Below are 25,542 nucleotides of genomic sequence, written 5' to 3'. Positions count from 1 at the left end.
CAAACAAGCAGACGAATTGGCCAATTACTTATTTATGCACCACGATTTAAAGTGTTGATGTTTTTGAAAATATATAGTCAGACATTCCTTGTATGTCTAAATTCCAATACGTCTTTAAAATTTCAATGACAAGTAAATTTACTATATTTTTGTACGAAGGCGATTACTTAATTAATTATAACGCTTGTGATGCTGTTGAAAATTCCTATCTCTTAACTTAGTTGCCTTAAGCACTTAAATCTTTCTTAGTTTTCAATTATTTCATGGGGAATTTATAATTCACCCTGTGCCCCACATGAGCCATTTACCCGGGATGCTTTGTTCGAGAGCATCGGGTCGAGTCTATTGTTTTGGCAGACAGCGCCTGTCATATTTGGCGAACATTTATAATTCGCGGCGACATCAAGTTGTTGCGGTCTAGAAATTATTATTTGTTGCATTGTCGTCGCGGGAAGAGGCGCTGCCAAAATGACAAGAGAATAATTAAAAGTTAGCGAGACTCTGAGACTCAAAAACACAGAGACACAGAGACACTTGGACCAACATTTGTCTGGGTAAATGAATCAAAAAGAAAACATATGTTGGGAGTGACCGTGGGGATGGTGGTAAATGTCTCGAGGCGAGGGCGTCTTCGTCATCAAGGGGAATGGGATGATGAATGGGCTGCGCGTGGCATGTGGCACGATCGGAGGAGGCGCACTTACCAAGGCTGCCAATTTGCATGAATTTATTGAATCCATCGCTAATGCGATCCCAATCCCCGATTCCCAACGGAATGCTGCCCACTTCCCGGAAGAGAAACGTCAGAACATTTTCTTTGCAATTTCGCACGCCGGCTTTATTTTTGATCATTTTTGTCGCGGTTTTTTCTCGGTATTTCGATTTTTCGATTTCAATTTTTTATATGCAACTACCACAGTTTACATTACGTGTATTTATCGTTATATGTATTTAAATATATCTAGGTATAGCCATACAATTAGTTAAGTTCTGACCTCGCAGCCTGCCTGATCCGGTTGAGGAGATTCCCCCATCGTTCATCGATCCGCTATTTTTTACAACTTACCGGCTAAACTTAATGCATTTAAATGCCTTGAAGATCGCTATCAATTAACCGTACTATATATATGTATAGACACAAAGGATATATTCGTATATGTGTGCGGGTTTGGGGGTGTGTTTGGGTTTGATTTTGAATTTGAGTTTGTGTTTGTGTTTGTGTTTGTGTCAGTGCTAGTTGAAGCTTAGCGTAAGGGTATTGCTCAAGATATGTACTCCACAAAAACCATGTGTGTTCCAAGACTAAGATCTCATCAGTTCTTCTACTTCTCCGCATCTCTGGACTCGGACTCCTCGTTGTCCCCGCCAGGGATCTCCGCCTCCGCCTCTACCTGATCCTCCTGATCGTTAAAGGCTCCCATTCCCATTCCCTCGCTTTGATTGCTCTCCACCTTGATGCGACTCAGGGGATGCCAGATATTCCCGGATCCCTCGTCCTCTCTGAGTGAAGGACTCTGAGCCGGCTCTGGCGTGGGTGACTTGCTGCTGCTCCTCCGCTCCATTCCGTAGGGATGTTGGGCCAGGAAGCCCGGGAATCCCAGCAGTCCGGGCGGATAGGGATACTTCCCGCCGTTGGCGAAGGGCGGCGGGGGAATATTGGGAAAGGCGCCGGGACTCAGTTCACCAGGCTAATAATCGAAGGAAAGTCAGAGAAAATAAAGATAAATAGTCATAAGAAATTGAATATCAGTAAATGCCTAAGTATGGGTTTATATTTAACTGCCAGTTTATATTTAAGTATTAAGTAAATAACTAACTCATTGATTGTAAAAGTATAAGCAAGCATTAATATTCACTTATTGGCAGTTATAATTAAACTGTTGGTTTATTTGTTTATATTTATATGTTTATATTTATTTTGTGATGTGACTTAGTAACTATTAAGCATTAACTATTAGCTATGTGGCAGTTTAAATAAATAAATATTTATTTAATATTTATCATTACTTTTTAGGTAAATGTTTTAGATTATGACTCAGATTTGATTGCAGTTAATATTTAGCCAATTGTCAGTTAAAATCTAAATAATAGCTTAACTACTAACGTATATGCTTAAAATAATGCCATAAAACTATATATATATATATTATATATCAAATGTTCTTACCTTTGGCGTCAGTCCGTTGAAAAAGGGCGGCAGGTAGGGAAAGAAGAGCTCCGGTCGACGCTGCATGAACTCCTGCTCGGCACTCGATCCGGGATGACCAGATCCCGAGTTCGGACCTGGTCGCATGGGAAGCTCCAGGGACATACGACGCCCTCGCCGCGAAGTCGGATTCGTCCACATGTGTGTGCCCATATGCACCTGAAAATTAAAAGAAAAGAAAAGCAACGGCGGACACTCAATGAGTAAAATGTCCAGAATCTAGATGAGTTGCCCGGGCACTACCTTCAGGTTCCCCTTGGTGGTGAAGGCCTTCTGGCACACATTGCACTGGAAGGGCTTGTCGCCCGTGTGGGTGCGCATGTGGATTTGGAGAGCCGAACTCGAACTGAAGTTCCTGCGGCAGACGTGGCAAAAGTGCTTGTTGTTCACCGGAGGATCCAAGCTGGAGGTCGGAGGTCCTGCGGACATCAAAGCCTGCTGAAAGTCGAGCGGACTGGCCGGAAAGCGGTGGGCATCTGATCATGGGAGAAACTCTTAGGATTCTAGACGGAGTCTAGGCTGACCATAGTAACTTACGGAGCTGCATTTTCATCAGTGACTGCTCAGCATCACCTGCCTCCGGCGTATAATTAGAGCCGGCTCCAGTGCCGGATCCTTCTCCAGCCGATCCAGCCTCCTCCACCGACAAAGGCTCCTGGTCGGGGTCCTCTTTGATGGACGTTGCCGGGGAACTTCGGGGGCAAAGGGCTGGGCAGAGGAGGACTCCGGCATCTTGTCACCCGATGACGACGACGACGTCGGCTTCTTTGCAAACAGATTTGGATTGAGAGTGAGCTGAAATGCGATGGGATACGAAAGTTATGGGGCGAGATACTTTCGCGACGGGCGCTAATTTCTGCGCATTTTCAGTTAAATGTGCCGTTGTTCATGCCGCAGACTCGCGCCTCTTAATAATCTTATTTTCGAGCCAAAAACATAATTTACAATTTTTCTATGCCATCGCGTGTAATAATGCCTACTAATTATCTCGGGCAGACGATGCCGCCGGGTCTCATATTTTTATGGCTAAACAATTGTTCGCCAACAGGGGGAATCTGTACAAAGGGATGGATGGATGGATGGTTGGATGGATGGATGGATGGATGTATGGATAGATGGGATGAAGGGATAGCACGGAAACTTTTGTGGTGCCACTCGGTGTCCCCAGCAGACGCGACGAACAAAAGATTAAATAATTTTGCATAAAGCGTAGCATAATTTATTTGCATTGAATGCATCGCACACACCGTCACCGATCCGGCACAGGCTCCTTCCACATATATCCCTTCCCTCCCAAAAAAAAAAAAAAATAAATAAATAAAAACGCAACAGACTGCGCCCCGATCCAGAGCGAAAACATACCAGACGAAGTCGTAAATTTCGCATCATCATAATGCATTCTCGTAATTACTTAAGATTTTTGAATCATTTAGAAATTTCAAGCCCAAAAGATGATGCCGATTCCCAGCCCAATCTCCAACTCCCCAACCATTCCGATCCGATGTTCGTCTGCATCTTCTTCTAGATCATCAACAATGTGCTAAGCGAGCAAAACGAAATGTGGCCAGTCCAATACTCAGATGATGGGACACAAGTGCTATCTGTCTGTCTCTGCACTTGCGATGCCAGGGGGAAACTAGGGACTTGCTGATTACCAACTGAAAATGTTATGACATTTACACTGCACTCCCATTTCGACCGCAATGACAAAGGCAACAAGGGAGCGGTTCTACAAGTATTGGGGTTCAAACAAATATAAGCAAAGATTTAACACGATTTTTGGGTGTTTTGATTTCAAGCCGAGTAAAGACAATATGAAACTCATGTTTTAGATATTTTTGTGATTCATATCTTAAGCAGTTCGAAGGTATATATATATATCTATATGATATAGATACTAATGTTCAATTGAATTGAAGTTCAAGCCGTTTTCTAAATACTTCAAATTTAAGCCAGCAAAAGATAATTAGACCCCTTGTTTTAAAGTTTTTTTTAAGATGTCTTAAGCAGATTGATTGCTGTTAAACCAACAATTAAGGGTTCTAAATAAAATTAAGACATTATATAGACATATTTAATATATAATAATTTAATATCTAAATATGTAGAACATTTTTTATAATTTTTTTATGCATTTTTGAAGCAAAGCTATATGATCCATCAAAATTTTATTGTTAATTATAAATATCAAGCTATAGTGTTTGTTGCACTCCCAATTATAAGAACCGCCCCTGCGAAGAGCTCTCAAATTCCGTCCTGTCCCGAGATGTTCGCTTTCAATTTTGGAAATTCTCCAAGAATGTAAGCCATAATGAACGATGTCATTAGTCATAGAGAGACAATGCCGCACTGCGTGCCCCGGCCAGAAATAAATATTAATACTCGCATTTGTACTTAAATTATGGGCAACCACAGCAGAAGCACTCCGTTCGCCGCAGTAGCGAACGCACTTTAATAAATAATTGGCATTGTTGGGCGATGTAATCGGGGCACTTAAAGCTCTCTCTCTCTCCTCCGTGGATGAACTTAGAGTCTGGGAGTCTGGGAGACTGGGAGACTTGGAGTCTGGGCTTCCAGCTCCAACTTGGCCGAGTGCAGGCCGCAAAGCGGAACGCCAACAATTAAGGCAAACTATGCAAGTTGGCCACAATTTCTTCATAATAAGACGAGGCGAACTCGACGGGCAATTAATAATGTGCTCATAATTTGTATGGTCGCGGCCAAAACGGGCTGTGTTCCATCCATATTTGGCCAAATCAAGCCAACCCCGGGAGCGGACTGAACCCGTGAACATTTTAATTAATCATGACCAAGGCAACTCTCGTTGCCAGATGGCACTGGTTCTCAAAGCGAGAGTTGAGGTGGGATTAGGCTGGCTGGATGTGATGTAAGTGCCACCATATTGGGGCAGGGAATGCCGCTCAATAGTTAACTATGGAAGTGATTATTGTGCTGCTTCGGAAAGGGAAACTCAGTGCTTGAACTAAGTGAGGCTTATTCATTTAATGAACCCGTGAATAGCTATATATGTCATAATATAAGCTTTCCTATATTAAAGGGAATATTTATATTTCGTTGGTCTAGGAAAAGTATCCTCTCTGAAAGCAGGATCACGTTAAGTTAGAACTGATTTCTCAATGTCTTGTTAAAGTTATAAATTGAAAAAGTTGAAAATATATAAAATCTAACATCACATTAGGAAAATAAATATTTCCGTAACAGTAATTTAACTAAGTTGTATCACACTGACTATTGGCCGATTTCTCAATAATAAGCAAGAGAATGTTAACAAGAAGCAAATTCATTAAAAACACAAATTTGTTTTCTCAATGTGGTGTTAAATTTTAAACGACAATTCTTTACACGCGAACTTTGTAATTTTCTCATTGCCGACAAACTTTAATAGGTAATTTGTATCTAGCTATGAGTTTAAAGATAGATACATTTTAAATAAATTTATATAAATTTATAAATAATAATAACTCAATGTCAAAACTTAACGGGACATTGAGAAATCGGCGACAAGTCAATGGAATTGACCTTTGCAAATGCTTTGAATAAATTTACAACATATATATCACTCACCTTGGCGCCGTACGGCGATCCAGCGTCAGTGCAGTTGGGGCGGTGGGCGTGGCCCGTCGCCGGTTCTTTGGCATGTTCGCTCTGCAGATGGCTCTCCAAGGCGGCCAGGCTGGGCAGCATCTTGAAGCAGAGATTGCACACATTGGGGGGCGGGTGCAGACCTGCGGATGAGGGCGGGATCGTCATTGGGATCGGGATCGGGATCACAATGATGCCCAGATGCAGACAAATAGTTACTCGCGAGGTCAGTGGGGGGACACATAATTCCCGCCACGTGCTGCCGCAATCGCCGCGATACAATAAATATCCGTCCGCGTAAAAGGTTGTGACATAATGAGGCGACAGATCGCTGCTCGATCGCTTGCGCCCCAGCGCCGCGGATTGGGGAATGCGCCAATGTTTATAAATAAATTGCGGAATTTGGCATAGGCATATCGGGCATGGATTGGGTTGGAGCTGGCCGGAGTGGTGCCAAGTGCTCTGGCGAATGCTTTGTCGCGCTCCAATTGAGTTATGTCGCGCCCAGATCGCAGATTTATCGCACTGCCACTGCGAGCTGCTTGGCAAACGCTGACGGGGTCAAAGGTGGCAGACAAAGAAGCTTTGTCATCTCGCATCCGCCGGCGGATGGAGAAGAAAGTTAATGTTAATGGCACGACGCAGTTTGCCGGATTTATATTTATACCTCTTTGGACTCGACAAAGCATATGTTGGCTAAATAAAACTGTAAGGCAATGGGGTTGTGAATCTAATTGGCGGAATTGATTTAAGAAAGTTTATAAGTACTTGAGGTCTTTATAGATTCTTTTTCTAGTAAAGGCTGAACAAACTGATCACAGCTTGGAAATATTCTACATGTGTAAGAGAGTTCATATCAGTTTCTATAGTTGCTTTACAAGATCGGTTCCTTCTGAATGTCAGAATGTTTTATAACTTGTGAACTTGAATTTTTAAATTGTGTGGCAAAATGTCCCCAGTCTTAGGCTTTGGACTTTTAACTTTCATAATTCAAAAGGAGGATCCCCTATTATAGTCGTAAGGTAACTAGATCATAGTCTTAAATAATTAATAAATTAGATATGTATTACTCACCCATAAATCCAAGTGGACCGAAGGGCAGCAGCGGGAATTTGGCATGAGCGTGACCTAGAGCGTGCATTTCCTCGCGGGCAGCGGCCATGAGTAGAAGATTTGGCGGCATGGGCATGCCGAGCATGGGAAGGCCACCGCCTGCTGATCCTCCGCAGGCGGTGCCATTCGGTAGCCCGGATCCGAAGATTCGTCCGGAAGCTGAGGAGGGCGAGGAGAGATCCATGGCCGGCATTTCCCCGCTCTCACTGCGTCCTCCAGCCAAATCGGGATTGGAATGGGACCGCTCGTCGGAACCATCGTTTGGCATCCTTCGCTCCCGTTCCCGATCGCGTTCCCTCTCCCGCACTCTCTCCTTCTCCCTGTCCCTATCCCTGTCCCGTTCCCTCTCCAGTGGATGTGGTGTGGCCGTGGCTGCACTGGAGTTATCCCTGGAGTCGTCAGTGCTGTCCATGGTCATAAACTCATCGAAGTCGCCGCCCTGCGAAGACTCTGACCTCTGACCCGAGTGGTCCGAAATGGTGGTGGAGAAGTCCAGCGTGTCCGAAGTGCCCATCGATTTGTTGGAGTTCTGATCCTCGATGCCCAGCCGCTCAGCCTCGCCGGGATTGGGCGCACCAGCACCAGCACCGGCACCGGCACCTGCCTGGCCACCGCTGCCATCGTCCATGGTGTGGATGCGAATGTGCTGCTGCAGGATAATGCCGTTGGAGAACTTCTGGTGGCACACGGGGCACTTGAACTGGCTCCGCATCGGCGGCTTAATCTTGTGTATGCTCATGTGCGCCTTCAGGTTGCCCTTCGTGGCGAAGGCCCGGCCGCAGATCTTGCAGCGAAAGGGACGCTCGCCGGTGTGCGTCCGGATGTGCATCTGCAGGGAGCTGCGACAGGACATCACCTTCTGGCAGAAGATGCACTGGTTGGGATCGGTCAGCTTGTTCTCGATGTTGTCCACCAGCTGCTGCAGCTTCGACGTCTCCGACGTCTTGTCGATCTCGATGAGGTCCTCCCACGACTTGTCGATGATGCGCTCCATCTGGGCCAGGGAATACTCCGCCGGCTGGGACTCCCTGCTTGCGGAGGAGCGTCTCACCAGCTTGGCTATGTGCAGATGCTCGGCGAGATCCCGTTCGCGATCCTCCTGAGGCGGACTTCCAGCACTGCTCGATTGTCGCTTGCGCACGGAACCGTTTCGTCGTGACGGGGTCACCAACGGCTTGGTGACCTCCTTGTCGGGCTTCTCCGGTGAGGATAGTGCCGCCACAACTGGCTTTACCTCTTTGGGCGTCCTGACACGCTCCACGGGGGAGTGTGACTTCTCCTTCTCCTTCACTTTCTCCTTTTCCTTCACCATCGGCTTACTGAGATCTTCGGCCTGCTGGGCGGGAAGCTCCTGCCTCACTTCCTCCGGCTCCTCCACTTGTGGCTGAAGCTGATCTGGTGCTACTGGCGGCACAAAAGGCAGCCGAAGGGGGTACTGCTCGGCCGGCGCTTGCCCTTGACCCTGACCCTGACCCGAATGCCCCACGTTGGGCGCCACACCAGGCGGCAGCAGCATGGGCGGAAAGATCTGCGTGTGCCGTTGGTAGTGGACTTTTAGGTTGCCCTTCGTGGTGAACTTGCTGCCGCATACGTTGCACACAAAGGGCCGCTCGCCGGTGTGCGAGCGCAGGTGGATCTGCAGGGCCGAATAGCTGCCGAAGATCTTGCCGCAGTACTTGCAGCGATGCTTGAAGATCTCGCCGCGACTTTGGGCCTCCTTGGAGGCATACTCCGAGTACTCCTCCTGCATCTGGGCGGCGTGCAGGCTCTGCGAGGCCGAGTCGAGCACCTCCTCCGTACGGCGCTGCAGCATCTCCAGGCAGTTGGGCTCGTTGGGCGCTGGCGGGGGATCGTGGTTGGTGATGATGCTCGAGGCCAAGCTCGAGCTGATGTCGCACATCATGGGTTGGGATTGGTAGCCCTCCGGCTCCGCCTTTCTCTCCTCAGTTGCCCTCTCTGTCTCAGTCTTTGAACTCTCCTCCAGCCGCCGCTCCTGATCCTGCTCCGGCTCCTCATCCTCCTCCTCCTTTAGACCATTGGCTGGCAGCTTATTGGGCTCCTGCTCCGGCTGTGGCTCTGGCTCCGGCTCATCCTCCTCCTCGTCGCTGTGGGTCTGTCTGCCCAAGGCGGCTGCCTCGGCCCTTTTCAATTGACTCTGCAGGTGCTGGATGAGCTGCAGCTGCATCAGGTGCTGCCGCTGCACATTGAAGATGGTGGACTGCACCATGGCCAGGTCGGGCGACTGGTGGCCACCACTACCACCTGCCATTGCCGAGGCCGCGAACTGGGCCACCGCCACTTTGGTATGTTGTAGAGCCTCCAGCGAGACGTGACCGCTGCCCGGCAGCGATCCCCTCAAACCGCTGGACGAGATCAGCGAGAGATCCAAGGCCTCGTTGCTGTTCTCCGGCTCCTGATCCTCGCCCTCGCCATCGCCATCGCCATTGCCGTGCTCCTCGGCCATTTCCCGTTCCGTGTGGGACTCGGGAACCGCTTCCATTTGGGGCTCAGTGCCATTGTTGTTGCTGTCCGCATCCAGTTCCTTGGCCAGCAGGGCGTCCCTATCCCGCTCCCTTTCCCTATCCCGATCCCGGTCCCTTTCCCGCTCCCCGCTGCCGCTCCTGGTGCTGCCAGTCCCACGGTAATTGATGCGGTTGCGAAATATTGAACACATTATCCTCTCGATCGGAAGCGCTCACCTCCTGATCCCAATTGCCGCTGAAGTCTGTTCATGGACTGCACCCTGGCAACGAAAGGGGAGAAGATATAGGGAAAATCTTTTAAGAAACGATTTCCCATTTTTCCTGCTAGTAACACTAATCAACAAAAGTTCCAAACGATGGTTTTTTTATTAAATAAAAATACAATTCACAAAAACATACAATTTACATAACTATATACTGATTTAAGCATTTTAACAGTAAAAATAAATAAATCCAATATGAAAGATATATTATAAATAAAATACATATAATTATAATATGTGGAAAATACTTGATTTCAAATAGATAAATATTTTATATAAGTTTATTATGTTTATTATGGCTTTAATTTTAATATTTTAAAAGAATATACATATACAAATTAACTTTGAAATGGACTCTTTGATGAAAAACTGAAGACAAGTGGGTTCCCTCAATTTCTAGCCCGCTAGAATTGGGCAAAATTATCCACATCAAATGCGAGTTGCGCAGTGTGATTTACCAAGATAAAGATATATGCATATGGCCGGATCGTCACGTAAGAAGTGCCCGGTCAGACTTTATGATAAATTTTTTTTGAATATATGAATAGCGGCGTGTCGCAATTTTAGACGTTGAATAAATGAACAGGGCGCATATGGTTAGTCGCGTATAACTTAATATCAGCCCCCGATCTGGATTCGCGGCTGGAGTGAGAATTTGGATATTACGGAGTTGGCGTGGACTCCTGACCGGGTTGGAGGAACCCAAAAGCGCTTTGCCTGAGTTATTCGCGTAAGAGTGGGTAATTTATTGATTTATTACACGGAATCACTCAGCATAACTTTGGGCCTACCCCGATGATTGCATTTGTGCCTCGAATCTCTCGAGCAATTCTATCTAATTTACCTGACGCCGGCAGATATCGGCTATCGAGATTTGTATAACCACTGTCAAAATAATCCGTTCACCGTCGACAAAAGAGGGTCATGATATAGTAGAAAGTCTGAGCTGGAATAGTTAGTCTACTTCCATCAAACTGAAACATAAATAAATTTTTAAAACTAAGAAAAATATCAAAATAGATTTTCCTTCGGCAGATGGCGCCAGAAATTTTAATGTCGCTGCTAGGTTTACAGTGAAAAGCGTCACCTGTTGTGAAAAACATTCATAAAGGCTTAACTGAGTGACGTCACCTTCTCACTAACTTCATTGTGGTAAGCATTTCTGAGCGAACTTGACCAAGAATTAGTATACATTCTATCGGACTTGAGATGGTATATGTACTTGTATGAATGGCCAACTTGGGGAACTACTACATCGGTTGCCCAATCCCAACTAAAGTGCTCGATGTACGCGCCGCATAAATTTCCGGAGCAAATCGATTTCAACATAATTCCACACCGTTTCTGAGTTACACTTTCAACAGGGCCACAAATTCTCGATTCCCCCGAATTCGAGTCCCCGAAGCCCCGAAAATAAGGCTTGCACGAGTATCCCATCCGCATTACGGCCGATTGCTTTATGATTATTTCCCGGCAATTAACAGAATTTATTGGCAAAGGTAAACACTCGCCAGACACAGATGCACATATAGATTCAGATACAGATACAGATAGAGATACAATAGTATCCGTACACGGATGCGTGGCCATATCGATTCGACGCACTTGAAATCATCGGCGCACACACATCGACTCCACTATTTCTATCAATGCCGATGGGCTCATCGGAAATCAATTTGTTTAATGCAGGGGGAGGTGGGTGGTGAATCAAGGTGGAGCTGGCCCAAGAATCGTAGTTTGGGCCTGGGCGAAAGTGTTAACCGAAACTAAAGTGAGCCGGGCCACAACTTATTCCACTTGAGCTGATTTCTTGAGCGATTTACGCACAGCCAAAAGCATAAAACTTCCGCAATTGCCTTGGCAACCTCCTGCTCTAGGAGCTTTAAGAGTCTGCGGTGGGATTCCATCAAAAAAGTTTCAGGCTTTCAGCTTTCCTTTGTCACTCCACGGAAAAGCCGAGAGAAAATCGGAATGGCCAAAGTTTCCTGCCAGCAGGTGGTCCCAGCCTCTCGAAAGGAACTCTAAATCTTTTTTGGGATCTCCCAGGCAACGTTTGCAAAGTAAAGTTCGGAATCAACACGGCGTCAATCATTCGACTCAATCGTGAATTATGGTTGGGTATATATGCTGTTTTGCCCCCTCGACCAGCACTCCTCAGCGGATATTGATCAAAATTCATGGCAATTCGCTTGATTGATTGATGGCACCGCCCAATATATCCGGGGCCAATTGGTATGCTCTGTTTTGGAAGCCATCGAATGAATGAACCCGAAGCCAACGTAAACAGACACTTTGGAAGACAAGCGGGTAGAAAGGGAAATGGGAATGCGAGATCTTGATTGAAGTCTGTTGTTTCAACCGTCGATGGAACACGACTATGCCCGACTGCCAGTCCATCGTCGGATATCACTTAATTGGACCGATTTTCGGGGCGACTAGCGCCAATTCTGACAGCCTGACGGAAGTTACAGCACAATTTCTATTTCTTAGTAATAATTTAAGCGGACATCTTTCATATATTGATATTTTTTGATTTTGATAGTTTGCTTAGTAAATATCGCTTTTAAACCTGCATCATCATTTTAATAGAACATCAACATTCAACCAGTATATAAATTAAAAGTATAAGTGCATGCATTGAGTTTATTTATGTTGCATTGAGAGCAATAAGTTTTAATTAGAAAACTAAAAACAAAAAATGTGTAAAATCAGTACACTAATATTTATAAAAATATCATTGTGAATTAAAAGGATTTTTAGAGTCATCTTAACTCACAATTGTATTTCTAATCCTTTTAATCCACAAAGGTATTTTTACAAATAAAAAATCTTAGTTTGTTCCCAAATATTATATTTAATTATTATGATACCTTCTTAAAACATTTCTTTTTGAATGTTTTACATTTTCTTAAAAAGAAAACCAGGCATTCAGGTATTTCCCTTAGAACCATGATTCATTTCGGAGGATTGTGTGATAAATAGCCACTCCAGTTTCACCTGACATATGCCAAGTTTTTAGAAAAAACTCCAACAAGGTGAACCCCACGCTTTTTTTTGTCCTCCTACTGAATTGACTTACCAAAAAAGCCAAAGAAAATATGGGAAATAAAAGCGGTTGAAGAGGCACAACCGAAAAAAAAAGTGGGAAATTGTTTGGGGCAAATTTATGAGCTTCGCTTAAGCAAGGCAACTGCGTCTGGTTAACGCTCCCCCGATGTTCGTATATATTTATGTATGGTGTGGAGTGGGGAGGGTTGGAGGGTGAGGGGGATTGCGTTTAAAGCCACTACACCATTGACCATTTTGCATGAAAAAGCCCCGGTTCTCAAACGAAACCATTTACATTCGTGGCAAAGGGGCAGCCAATGACGACAACGAAGTCAAGTTCCCAGTGCCCAGGGGTCCCTTACAAAATGTCTGCAAATTTATTAAGCTGGAAAAATTTTATGAGTTGAATTGGTATAATTTTCATATAATTTTTGAGAAAGAAGCGAAATGGAACGCTGCCAGACGACGGCGGCGTCGACGGTCAACGACGGTTCAACCAGTTGAGCCGGCGGGGGGTTAAGCGCCACACACACACACACACACCTCTGCGAAAGTGTATCTGTGTGTGGGAAATGCAAATGTCTGGGTGGCAGTCAAAGGGTCTGAAATGAATGAATGCGGCCTGGGAAGAGGTAAAACTTGGAGGCAATGCCAGATACAGATACAGATACAGATACGGATACTGAGATACTCTGGCTCACACAGATACTACACACAGACAGGGCAGTCCGGTCTGGAGGCTTGTAGATGAATTTGTATTGTTTTGCATTTGCTTTTGGGGCGCTACTTTGTTTTCTGTTTTTGCCTCCGCTTTCGCCTCGTTTCGTTTCGTCTCGTCTCGTTTCTTCTTCCTTCCATTTCGTTTTTGTTTGAAAGGAATAATACAGGGTTGGTGGAGTTGTTAAGCTGCCATTGCAAACAATTAAAATCATAAGAGACGCACATAAATTATTCATGGCTTAATCTAAAGTGGACAATCTATGCAAAGTACCAGGGCACTCGCACACACACACACACATGCATATCAGCTTGAACACTTGTTTATCCCCCCCGCCACCACGCCCCCCGCTCACCGCCCCCACACACATCGATGGCCATTTTTGATATTTTGCCAATCTCACCTCGCTCTCGTTTCGTTTTAATTACTCATAAACGAAGGAAGTAATTGCATTCAAGTAGCCACCTTTTGTTTCGGCCCTTTCGTGATTTCATTTTTGGCAATTAAAAAAGACAACGAAGGGGATTTAGTTACCATTTTTGGGTCGTATTTTTACAGGAAGTCAGACAAGCCAATTTTATATACAAAAGAGATCTTTACCAATTGTTTGGATATTTTTGAATGTTGTAAAAACAAATAAAAGCAATAGCATGGCATTTATTTATGACATACCAAAAAATACCATGGCATTCGAAACTTTCCTCAAGACTAACACTTTAAAGTGCGACACATTTATAAAAGTTTCTAAATATCATTCAAACACTATTTATATTTCTGACTGATAATTAATAAATACATTTGCTTTTGGAACAAAATAATTATAAAATAAAATATTAAATAAAAATATTAAAATATGTGTATTTGGACTGTTACAAAAGTTCTAAAAATAACAAGGAATTCAAATACAATTTAATAGCGTCGATTATCAATAAATAATGTCAAGCTTGATGATCTTATTAAATTGTTAGGATTATATATTCTTGAATACATAAAATTTAACTTAATAGATTCTACAATTAAAGCCGAATAGAAATTTCCGAATTCTTAATTATTCTGTATTTTCATTAACTTCATTAATGGGATCAATTAGTTTTAAATTAAAATGCTTTTATCGTATTGAATTACAGTATTAATTGAGTCTATACATTTTCCAGTTTATTTCATTTATAATTAGTCATTCCGCAACAAGTCATGTAGATCCGGAATAAAATCAAATTTAGTAAATGGATTCATTTCCGTAATTTAGCACAGGCCAGCCAAGCCCAAATTTGTTTTGATGAATATGAATTGAATTTGGTTTATTACCCCGACAGAAGACAATAAAAAGGCAACTCAAAATCGGGCAGGTTCTAACAGTGTTAGATTGGAATTCAACTAATAAACTTGCGCAGCGAATTAGCAATAAAAATGCAATTTATGCGTTTTTTGAATTAGCGAGCGGAATTAAATTGGAAATTCACAAATGCAGAAATGCATGATATAGCTGCATATTTGAAGAACCCGATAAACTAAAATTTTGGGGAGATAGATTGATATATAGACGGGTGGATGCATAGATAGATTCGCATGTGTCAGCTTCAATGGCCCACATTACAGAATCACGCTGCGAATAATAAAAACATTTTCGCCAAATATTCGCATTCAAAAGATACAAAATATGCCGTGCACTGTAAGGTGAGAAGGGAAGGGTGTATCCGATAGATACATTTTTATATAGCGTCTATGGCCGCACATTTCTGTCATAACACAAAATAAATATTTCATCCGTCCTGCGGCCACTTGGCTCGTTTGCCTCAGTATTCCTCGCTGCTGCTGTCGTCGTATTTATTATTAAAATGAAAATAAATTTTATATCAAATATACAAAGCCATATGGTAGGCGAGAAAAATGAGAGATAGACTGGCCTGGTCGCATGAAAAGCGCTTCGAATTTTTACAAATGAATTTATTGCCAAGCCAACGAGGAGGGAACAGAAAAAATAGAAGCTCTTTGCGCGCTAAAATGAAATCGCGCGACCCATAAATTAATTAAAACAATAAAACAATAAATGCACGTTGGCTATTGGGGAAAATTTCTTTCGGCCTCTGTCCACATGTCTTTATATCTTTGTATCTTTGTATCTGACTTGCAGCAGAGTGCAGGATTGTGAATTATTTATGCCGGGCATGCGTTGCATCAATTGTGACTTGATTGAACTGTTCGCCCAGCAGCTGCATTGGCCCCATGTATCTCTGTATCTTTGACACACTGACTTGACACCTGTCATCTTTTCGTTTAACCTCAGATGGGCACTGTGCCCACCTCCCCGCCCCCAATAGCCTTCGATTTTCTATGTTAATTTTCTTCTTGACATGCTCTTGTTGCTGTTTTGCGTTGACTTCGGATATTGTTCGACTTGCTCATGTTGTTGTCATTGCATAACAAGCACACACCACACACACACACACACACACAGCCACATGCCCCATCATATCCTTGGGCACAGACTCCGCATCGAAGACACGGCATCGAACGTCTCGTGTCGGAACCTCCCCTTGACCCTACCCCTTGACCCCGCCACGCCACTCGGGTGCCCACCTTTGGGGCACAAAGTAGTTGTATTTATGTTAACTTTGACATAAGCTCAACATGCAACTTTCGGGATGCTCCGTTGCAGTTGCATGTCCTCGCATAAAGTGTCAAAGTTAAATAATCTAGCTACTCCAAGGGTTTAGGCAAAGGGGCGGGGAAGGGGAAGGGGCGGGTCAGGGGTGCACTACGGAAAAGTGGCCCCAGGCTCAATTTCGATCTTGTGCAATATGTATTCCCCAATTTGTAGGTTACTCCAATGGCAAGTGTGTTGGTAAAAGTATACTTGTATATATATCGAAGCAAAGGCATTTGTGTACCTCAAGGGAAGTCAACAGACATCAGAATATGTATATCTTTATGGTATAATAGTAATATATACAAATATAAATACGGATATTTAGCTTCACCAGTAATGGTTTTTTTGAGACTCAAGAAGAGGCACTTAAAGTTGGCATTGCCTGTAACTAATCAATAGTAAATAAAGAGATACTTCTAAATGATATTAAACTTAAATTTGAAACAAATTAAACAACACAAATAATAACAAATTTGTCGTTTGTCAGCTATTAAAATTAAAATATCTTGGCAACACTTGTTGTTCACACAGGCTTCTTAAGGATTCTATACGTTCTTAAACTTTAATCTTGTTATTTTCAATATGGCAAGTTAAAAAGGCAAAGAAGATACTTAAGGTTGAAAATGGTATTTTCAGCAATGAAAAATATCTCATTTTATTTTATGCTTAGCTTCTATCAAATTAAAGTTTCCTTACACACTGCTGAACATAAATATATTGAGGGAAATGAAAAACCAAGTCTGATTTCTCTCTTACATTAAGGGGTTGGAAACTGTCACAAAATCCTGAGAATTAAGTATTTGAGACCTAATGCCCACTATTTCTCTTAAATTTTATTACTTTCGGTTGCGGAGCAATTCACCACTTATTTAAGGCGTTCTTTCTGGTTTATGTTTGTCTTATTTAAATCGATTTGTAACTTTAATAACTTAAATTTAGAGTGAAACTTGTGGTTTAACTTACTATTTGGACTATTTTCTTAAATGTAAATTTTCCTTAATTCTACACTTACGGAATCAGTTTCATTTATATATGTTGAGACAAGATTGCAGTGCTATTTTTCTGCAAAATCACTGTTGTGTTTTATTTAACCATTTATTGTTCTTGCTATCACAAAAATCCAATTATTATAAATGGTTTGAGAACCCTATTTTGGTCTAATTTCAAATATTAATAATATTTCATTTCACTCTTATTTTACATTTAAAGATATTGCTGGATTTGTTGTACTAATTTGTTTTTAAATTGCATTAGTGTATCAATTTTAGCAGCCAGATAGATTCTTTTACTTAAATATGGGCAAATAAAAGCGTAAAATTATCGATGAAGCACGAAGTCATTAATCTTTAAAATGCTGTGTTTATTTTCTTTATGTTATATTCTGTTTCAAAACTTTAAGGTCTGTATAATTCAATGTAATGAAACTATTAAAGGTGGGACTATTAAAATTACACTTTTCCGCTTATTGCTATTACTATTTAGTATTTAATTGCACTAAATGTATTTAAATTTAAAAGTATTTATTCACAAAAAATTAGATAGGTTTTAGCCGGTGGTAGAGTAAGAGTTAAGCGAATAAAAATTTAAAATTATATATTATTAAATTAAAAGTTAATAATAATTTGGAACTCACCTGTTTTGGGCGCGCCTTGCTCCTTGGGGCAGCTTTTGATTTAACTATCCTTTCGTCGGCATTTTTTTTGGGGTAAAGTATCTCACGGATGCCGACGGCAAAGCAGAGTATTGGATATCGCACTGGAGTTACTTGGGTCCCGAATCGAGTTTATTGCACATTATTCCCCCCCTCTCGACGACCCCTCCCGCTGTCTCGTGCCCTCTCTTTCTTTATTTCGGCGGTGTTTTTTTTTTCGTTTTAGTGTTTTTATTTCTGTGTTGTTTTTGGCGAGTTACTTTTTAGTTTTGCGGTTTCTGTCGTGGATTTTATGATTAATTAAACACGCGCGACCGCTCAGCCCACGCACACACACACTCACGCATGCCCCCGCCCCCCCGCACGCACACCACTGCGTGTCCGTGTGCGCATACACATATATATGTTTGGCAAATATCTATATATATATGTGTATATGCGTAGGCAGCGAAGGCGACGGCGGTAATAAAAACGCACTGCGGTACCGTTGAACGTTAAACGCCGAACGCCGAACGCCAGGAAGTGCCAATCTTCAGGGCTCTGAAGTTCTGTTTTCTGTTTTCTGGATACTCTGGGTACTGAGTACTGGGTACTGGGCTCTGGGTTCTGGGAAAGGCGCTCTCGACTGGCAGGCTGCTTTTTGGCTTTCCGACTGAAACTATGGGCCAAGCATCGAAATCGGAATCGGGAATCGGAATCTCGAATCGAATCTCGGGCTGAAACGAGTCCGAATCCGAAACCGAAACCGAAACAGGAACAGAAACCAAAACCAAAACCGAGTGAGCAGAGCCACGAAGCGACGGCGGAATGTCCTTTTTGCTGCAAAGCGAGTGCGAGTGCGAGTGGCGCCCCCGCGCGGACGGAGAGTAAATGGCGGCAAGTTGCGACGTCGACGGTTCTGTGGAAGAAAAACAGGAGTTGCCCCGGCAGCGTGGCCGCCAAAATTCGCAGCAGCGAAAGCTTCTCTGCCGCCCTCTCTTCTGCTCTCTCTTTCTCTCCCTCTCTCTCGCTCTCTCCCTGTCTCTCACTCTCTGGGGCTCTGTCACTGTTATTGCGCCAACAGCTGGGGAAATGGCGTATAAGACTGCAGTTCGAATGTTAGGCCACCGTTAACACCGTCTGTTAATCGAAATAACCCCTATAGCTGTGCTCCTCTAGCCGCTCTCTCTCACTCGCGAGAGACGAGAAAAATGGGGGAAAAAAATAAAATATAAAGTAATCCAACGAAACGTCTTCGTTTTTTATGAACGTGCGCAGCGGATCGGCAAATAAATAAAAATCCAAACATATACACATACAGCAAATTATGACAACTTTAGGCGGAGCAACGGCGACGTCGACGTCGACGCAGGCCCTTATTTTTTTGAGACTCCTCGTTGGCTCGGCATCCCAATCATATTTTTCCTTTATGTGCTGGCTCCCTTTATTTATCCATATTTCCCTTATGTCAGTTGCTCCTTCTTCTTCTTCTTCTACTTCCTCCTCCTCCTCGTCGGCATCTTGGCCGTTGATTGTCCTTTTTCGCAGCAGGAATTTCGGATTGGCCACCGATTTGCCGACGGGAATTTCAAATGGCAGCTGATTTCATTGACTCGGGAAAAACGCTGGGAAAATTCGAGTTGTAAATGCAATTTATGCTGAACCTAAGAAATAACATTTTAATACTTTATAGTTTTCAATTAGTTTTTGTATATACTATAAATTAATTATTTAACACTCTCTAGGCCATTTTTGTTAATTGAAAGATTTTTTAAATGTTAAAAAAACCTTTTTATTAAAACAAAGAACAAGATATGTATTTAAGCATTATTTTATAAAAATCGAAAGAATTCATAATATTGTCCGAATAAAACAAAGAAGGTTTTTGGAGCAGTAAAAAACGTTTTCAAAACTTGTTGTTTAGTTCACAAAGGACTTGCCCATTATATTTATCTAATGTGAAATGATTATGTTGTGAGCTTAAAAGTTTTCAAAATCTCTAAATCAAATCAAAAATTAGTTCTTTCCCATAATATTTAAAAGAGTACAAATTATTCCTGTTTAGTTAAGCCCTGTGCCCTGAAAAACTATTAACCATTTTTACTTTTTTTTATTTATAAAGAGAATGTGAAAGACCAACAATGCCAAACGCTCTAAAAATCATCCATAGGTTCGCATGAATTATGCATATGCGATTGTCCCACGATTACTGTACATTTCATTCAATTCAATTCGTTTCGATTGGATTTGATTTGATTTCTGTTCGGTTTATTTCGATTGAGTGCATCACGTACTGCATGCATATACCATATGTATCTGGAAATCTGCATGATATCTACACGGCAACCCTAAATATTCACCGTGGAAGGGGTAGCAGCTGGCACTTATGATTTACTAAAAAACAATTCAGTGGCAACAAAATTTCAAAATGGTTGATATAAAAATGAATTGAAAAATGAAAACGAAACCGAATGAAATTATCAAACAAAGAACACACGCAAAGTAAACAGTGTTGCATCCTTTTTTTTTGCCAACCCCCGTGAACATCCCTATTCAAAAATTCAGGTCCTGCCCACCTATACACACGTAAATGATGATATCAAATAATAACTAACCCTCTCCCTTATCCCTTTTATTGCCTTTGGCACATTACCAGTCTGTACATGGGACTAATAATACCAAACCATTTAAAATTCATTTTTTAGAAATATATATAGAATGAAAGACAACAAATAGGAAAAACATGGAAGCATCAATCCACAGACACAAAGTCTAAGAAGTCGACCCCCACACACACCTATATCATCTATCACAATGGAATACCCCAGGAAAAAACGAAACCGAACCCGTAACCCATTCGATCTTCACTTCAAAGATCTTTTCTTTTTTAATAATCATGGCGGTGTACCTTCTTCCCTCTCACTCCGACAACTGCAACGGAGCGAGACAGCAAGTGGCATTTCTATGCTAATCATTTCAAAACTTGTTTTCCCAACCAACAATTTTTGATGACGCCGATTTGTCTCCACAATCATAAAAATCGTTACTGAAAACAGAAAAGTTTGGGTTAAAAAAAAAGTAATAGAAAGATTTAGACAGAGAGAGAGGAGAACAAATCAAAGAATTTTCCCGACCAGTACATAATTAAATTTCGGAATAAATTATTACTACACATTTTGAGCAGCAAATGCGACAAATCTTCGCTTGACCCTAACCTCAAGATCGAAACCTCAAGGAACCTGCGGAACATCTTTTAAAATTTTCGGTTTCCCTCATTTTTTCCTCCCATTTGTGATAAGAAAACGTGAGAAGGTTAGGAAAGGTTATGGGAAATGATGTCGGTGGGATCTGAGAATAGAGCGGGTTTCGTTAATTTCGAAAAAATAATATTTTATTTTGAAGCAAAGTTGTGGAGAATACTGAATTTATGTTATTTAGTATGTGAAACTTTATGCTATAATATTAAATACGCCAGTACCATACAAAATATTCCTTGATGTTTTTGATCTCAAACAAATCAACACAGACTAAAGCCATAAATACAAGTAAATAGATAAATATTTTTTGGTCACGTCTAATTGCCTGACTCATTAAGCACTCAGCCCTAAGTTGAGTTCTAATTCCAAACCTTCGTCCCCATCTTCAACATCAATAAAATGTGAAATGCACGTCGCTCGCTTGATCAAGATCGTTCGTCTGGGCCTTCAATATATTATATATCACGTGTGGCGGGAAATGAAATAAAATAAATTGAAATTGAAATTAAAGCTGGAAAAGTTGAGTATTTTTATTTTTCTCATTTGCCGTAAATTTAAGTACTTACCAGTGCCGAAGGTTCTTTTTGTCTGCGTGTGGGTTGAATGGGTTTTTGATATGTTTCTAGTGATTGATGTTAACGATGACACTTTAAGAGGAATCGATACATACTTTAGGTTTGGGTTTCCTTTAAATTTGAATTTGGTTTGAACATTTAAAAAAAAAATGTTCTATTATTTTATTCTGTCATGTTAAATTCTATGGAAAATAATTTAATTTATTTATTGTAATTTATATCTTTGTCTACATCTATTTAATCTTACTTGCAAGAGATATTGTATTTGGTACATTTTTGTTGCCTCTTTGACGTTTTTAATAGTTTTTCTTAACTTAAGTTTACATAACATTGCAAGTTTTCTTTAAATTAGAATTCTGTTTTCTGATCAATTGGCGTTAACTCTTATTTCTAGCATTTCCTATGATTTTAGTTGTCTTTGGCTCACAGAAAGTATATATTTTTGGAGTCCCTGCTTCCAAGTGCTTTCTATTTTTGTTTATTTTTAACAGCCTTGTTTTTTTTTTGTAGAAAATACATAACCTTTCACACAGCCCCTTGCTTTCTCAATTTACCAGTGCGAAGAATTTAATTTTCCTGAAAAACACAGAGACAAAACCCAAAAACTGGCAAGGCATTTAAGAGTTGACCTTGTCTCGGGCTGATTGTGGGCGGTGGCGGGCTTTTGGCTCCGGCACTTTGGGCCATTTACCCGATTGCGTTTAATCGATTTCTTTGTAAACTGGAAACCAATGTCAACAGCCTCGCACAGATAAACTCACACAAATAAACAAATTCCCGGCTGGCAAAAAGGAGCCGAGCCAAAAGAAATTTACTTCTTTCGAGCGAGAGAAAACATTTACACACTTAAACGAAGCAAAAGAATTCCTTGTGGGGCGGCATAAAATCTATATCGCAGGGAAAACTAAACTAAGAAATTGTAGTGCAAAGAGCGAGTGGCTGGGAGAGCGAAAAGGATACAGTCCTCTGTTGGACAGGACTTCCCACCAATCCCCGCCTCCTGGGGCGACTTTTCGCTTAGGTAAATACACACTCAGTTTGTTTGTGCGGGAGGGAGCACTGCAAAATGTATCTGTGGGATACATATCGAGTGGCAGTGCTGTTCCTGTCCCTGTTTGGCGCCCATTTTAAAGTGCCTCCATCGATTTTTTCCACGCGACAAACAAACTTTGGGCTCATAACTCAACTTTTGCGGCTGGCATTGGCAATTAACACGCCCACACCGCCGCCCAGCGAACCATCATCGTTTCGAATACTTAATGGCAAATTTATGTGGCGCTGCATTCTCTCCTAATGAAAATGGAATTCATAAAATAAAGCAGCACTAAAGATTTGGGGAGACGGGGCATATAGACTTGACTCGTGGCAGCCACATGTTCATGTTCCATCGCAACAGATCGCTAAAGTACCGCCCCAGCAGATGTCATAGAACTTCTTGAATTGGTTGAGGAATTTCCAACTCACATAAATTGTATGAATCATATTTTAAAATCTGTTGGGCAAATATGTTGAGCTGATTAAGGGCCCCCAAGAAATCTTCGGCAAGTGATTGTGGCAACATTAGAGAATCTAATATTTCATTTTTATTTATTTAATTAAGTGGAATAACTCAAATATTTTATGGTGCATGTATTAAATTACTTGTTCCATAATAAATTTATAAATTTAAAAATTACATGACATAATTTGAATTCTTATTTCGATAATACCATTAATATTATATTTAAGGTTGATTTAAGATTATTTTTACTGGGCTATTAAATATGCTTTTGAATTATAGTTATATGCTAGTTTTACTCAATTTAAGCTAAATTTTAACACACATTCCCTTTGAAATTTAACCTATTTTAATACTCTTAAACTTGACCTAACAAGAATTTGCGCCTGCTTTAAGCTTATCATTACACAAGCTTTTTGCCTGCGTCCGATGAAAATTTAATGACAATTGTTGCATTTAAATGTTGGCCCATTTAGCCGGGCTGCTTCAGACCCTCAGCCACCAGCCAGACCCTTTGGCCACGCCCCCTGTTTCCTGCCCGCATCCCACCGCCTCCAAAAAAGGCCGAGAGTCAGGGCCCCCGACAAAATCGATAAGGTCCAAAATAGACATGTCTGTTCTGCTTCTGCTTCGGGTTTTGGGTTCTGGGTTCTGGGTTCTGGCTTCTGGTGCTCTGGTGCTCCTGATGTCGCTTCCTTCTTTTTTGTTGCCATTGCTGGCGACGTCAACAAGATATATTAGCTGGTTTCATTATGAGGGGGCTTCCCCGTTCATTCCCGGATGCGTCGAAGAGTGACGAAAACTTCTGGGTTCCGTCCCCCGCCCTCCAGTCCACCCTTTTCCAGGGGATGTCCTTGATGTCCTCGCAATTGCTGTTGCTGCTGTGGCGTCGCATGTTGCTGTGGGTCCGGCACTGAAAGAAATTATTCATGTTGCACCTTCTAATCTACAACTATCAGCATTTAACAACTAAAGAAACTCAGTTTATAACAAATTGCTTTTATTATGAGATGTATTTTTTTATGATATTTATTTTTTTGTGAAATTTCTAATAATCTAGGAATAGAAAGCATTTTGCTCGTCAATCAGAGTTTTGAAAACAGTTGATCTTAAGTTCTAGAGCGAAAACTCTAAAATAAAAACACATTCGACATATATATTATCAGAGTTACATATATTACATGCATTAAGTTTAGAACTATGTCTAAACTTTTTTAAAAGAAAAAAATATTTTTAAATTGTATTCAAATGATTTCATTTAAAACTTTTTGTTTACCTTGACATCATCCGAAGGAGTTGAAGCTTTGTAAGTGGCAAAATATTTTTCTGTGTGTATTTTACGTTCATCTAGGCCCGGCTCATGTGTATGTGCCCTTCTCTTTCGCACACTTTGTATCTATCTCTGTCTGTCTGCGACAATTTCCGCCGGCTTCTAAGCGAGAGTCCTTGCCAATTGCTCTGCCCTCGGTGGTAGCTCCCGCCGAAAAAAACTTTGTCCGTCCACGCCCCCATGTCTGTCCTCCGCCCCCTACCACTACCTCTTCCCCTCCCCCTCTCCTTAACCCCTGAAACCCCCTTAACTCTGTCTGGGTCTGGCTTTTTTGTCGCCGTCGTCTCGCAGTTTCACTTTTTGTCAGCTGCTATTTCCCCAACGCCCGTTCAAATTTCCATTGCGTATGGGTGTAAATGCCTTATATAGTAACATATATATCGGGATACATATATATCCGAGGTATATACTCGCACGTTTCAGTGGGAACGAGATGGCGAAACAACTGAAACCGAGAGCAGCAAATTGAAAAAGCCACCAAAAAAAAAAAACGGAAAGGAAAAACTGCGGGCATTTTTATGTTAATCAGGTCAATGGCACGTTGGAGTTCCCACTCCCCAGACGAAAAAGCACAAATTGGGCCACTAGTAGCGTCCTCTATTCAGCTAAAAACAACAACAATAACAAGCTGCGTTTTTGGCCACCATGTCAAACAAGGTCTCAAACAAATTGTTTAGCTTTTGTTCAGCATTTGTTGCTCCTCTACAATGTAGTTTTTTTTTTTTTTTTTGTTTTCCAACTGCGACAAAATTTCAAAAACAAAAAAAAAAAGAGTTGATGAAATCCAGAGGTTTGAGGAATGAGGGGTGAATGGGTTAAATTCGAAATGGAGGAGAGCACGTAACTTTTTCGCTATGGAACCGATCTCGACATTTTGTTGTGCTCTCGAGCGAGATATTTGTTTAGGCAGGATGAACAAATACAAAAACACACACATAACATAGATACATAATACATCCCTAGTTCTATTGTTATCTGTGATCCTGTTATGATTCCATTTCATATCCAGCCAGCACTTACTTCCCTTTTTGTCATTTCCGCTGTGACAATTTTTGTAAGTTGGTTTTTCATTCCGGATTATAAGGAGATTATGAATGTTTTCGCAAAAGAAATAATTCCTTGCATAATTCGCTGTCGCATGAAGAGGGAACTATTGTGAGTGTCAAGTAAC

At 41.8% G+C, this 25,542-nt stretch overlaps 1 protein-coding gene across 1 annotated transcript; it reads right to left on the bottom strand.

The window, feature by feature from the left end:
* Positions 1-822: 822 nt before the first annotated feature.
* LOC108134521 (homeotic protein spalt-major) lies at positions 823-18,625 on the bottom strand. The gene is given in 8 exon segments (XM_017254859.2): positions 823-1,688; positions 2,168-2,365; positions 2,450-2,682; positions 2,744-2,899; positions 2,902-3,001; positions 5,792-5,952; positions 6,884-9,665; positions 17,715-18,625. Coding segments are annotated over 7 exon segments (3,927 nt in total). The 5' UTR covers positions 9,597-9,665; positions 17,715-18,625; the 3' UTR covers positions 823-1,322.
* Between the last annotated feature and the right edge of the window lie 6,917 nt (positions 18,626-25,542).

This window comes from Drosophila elegans, unplaced genomic scaffold (genome assembly GCF_018152505.1).
Source record: "Drosophila elegans isolate 14027-0461.03 unplaced genomic scaffold, ASM1815250v1 contig_814, whole genome shotgun sequence".
NCBI classification, from domain to species: domain Eukaryota; kingdom Metazoa; phylum Arthropoda; class Insecta; order Diptera; family Drosophilidae; genus Drosophila; species Drosophila elegans.
Note: the sequence above shows the minus strand (reverse complement) of the source record. Positions and strands in the feature narration are given on the sequence as shown.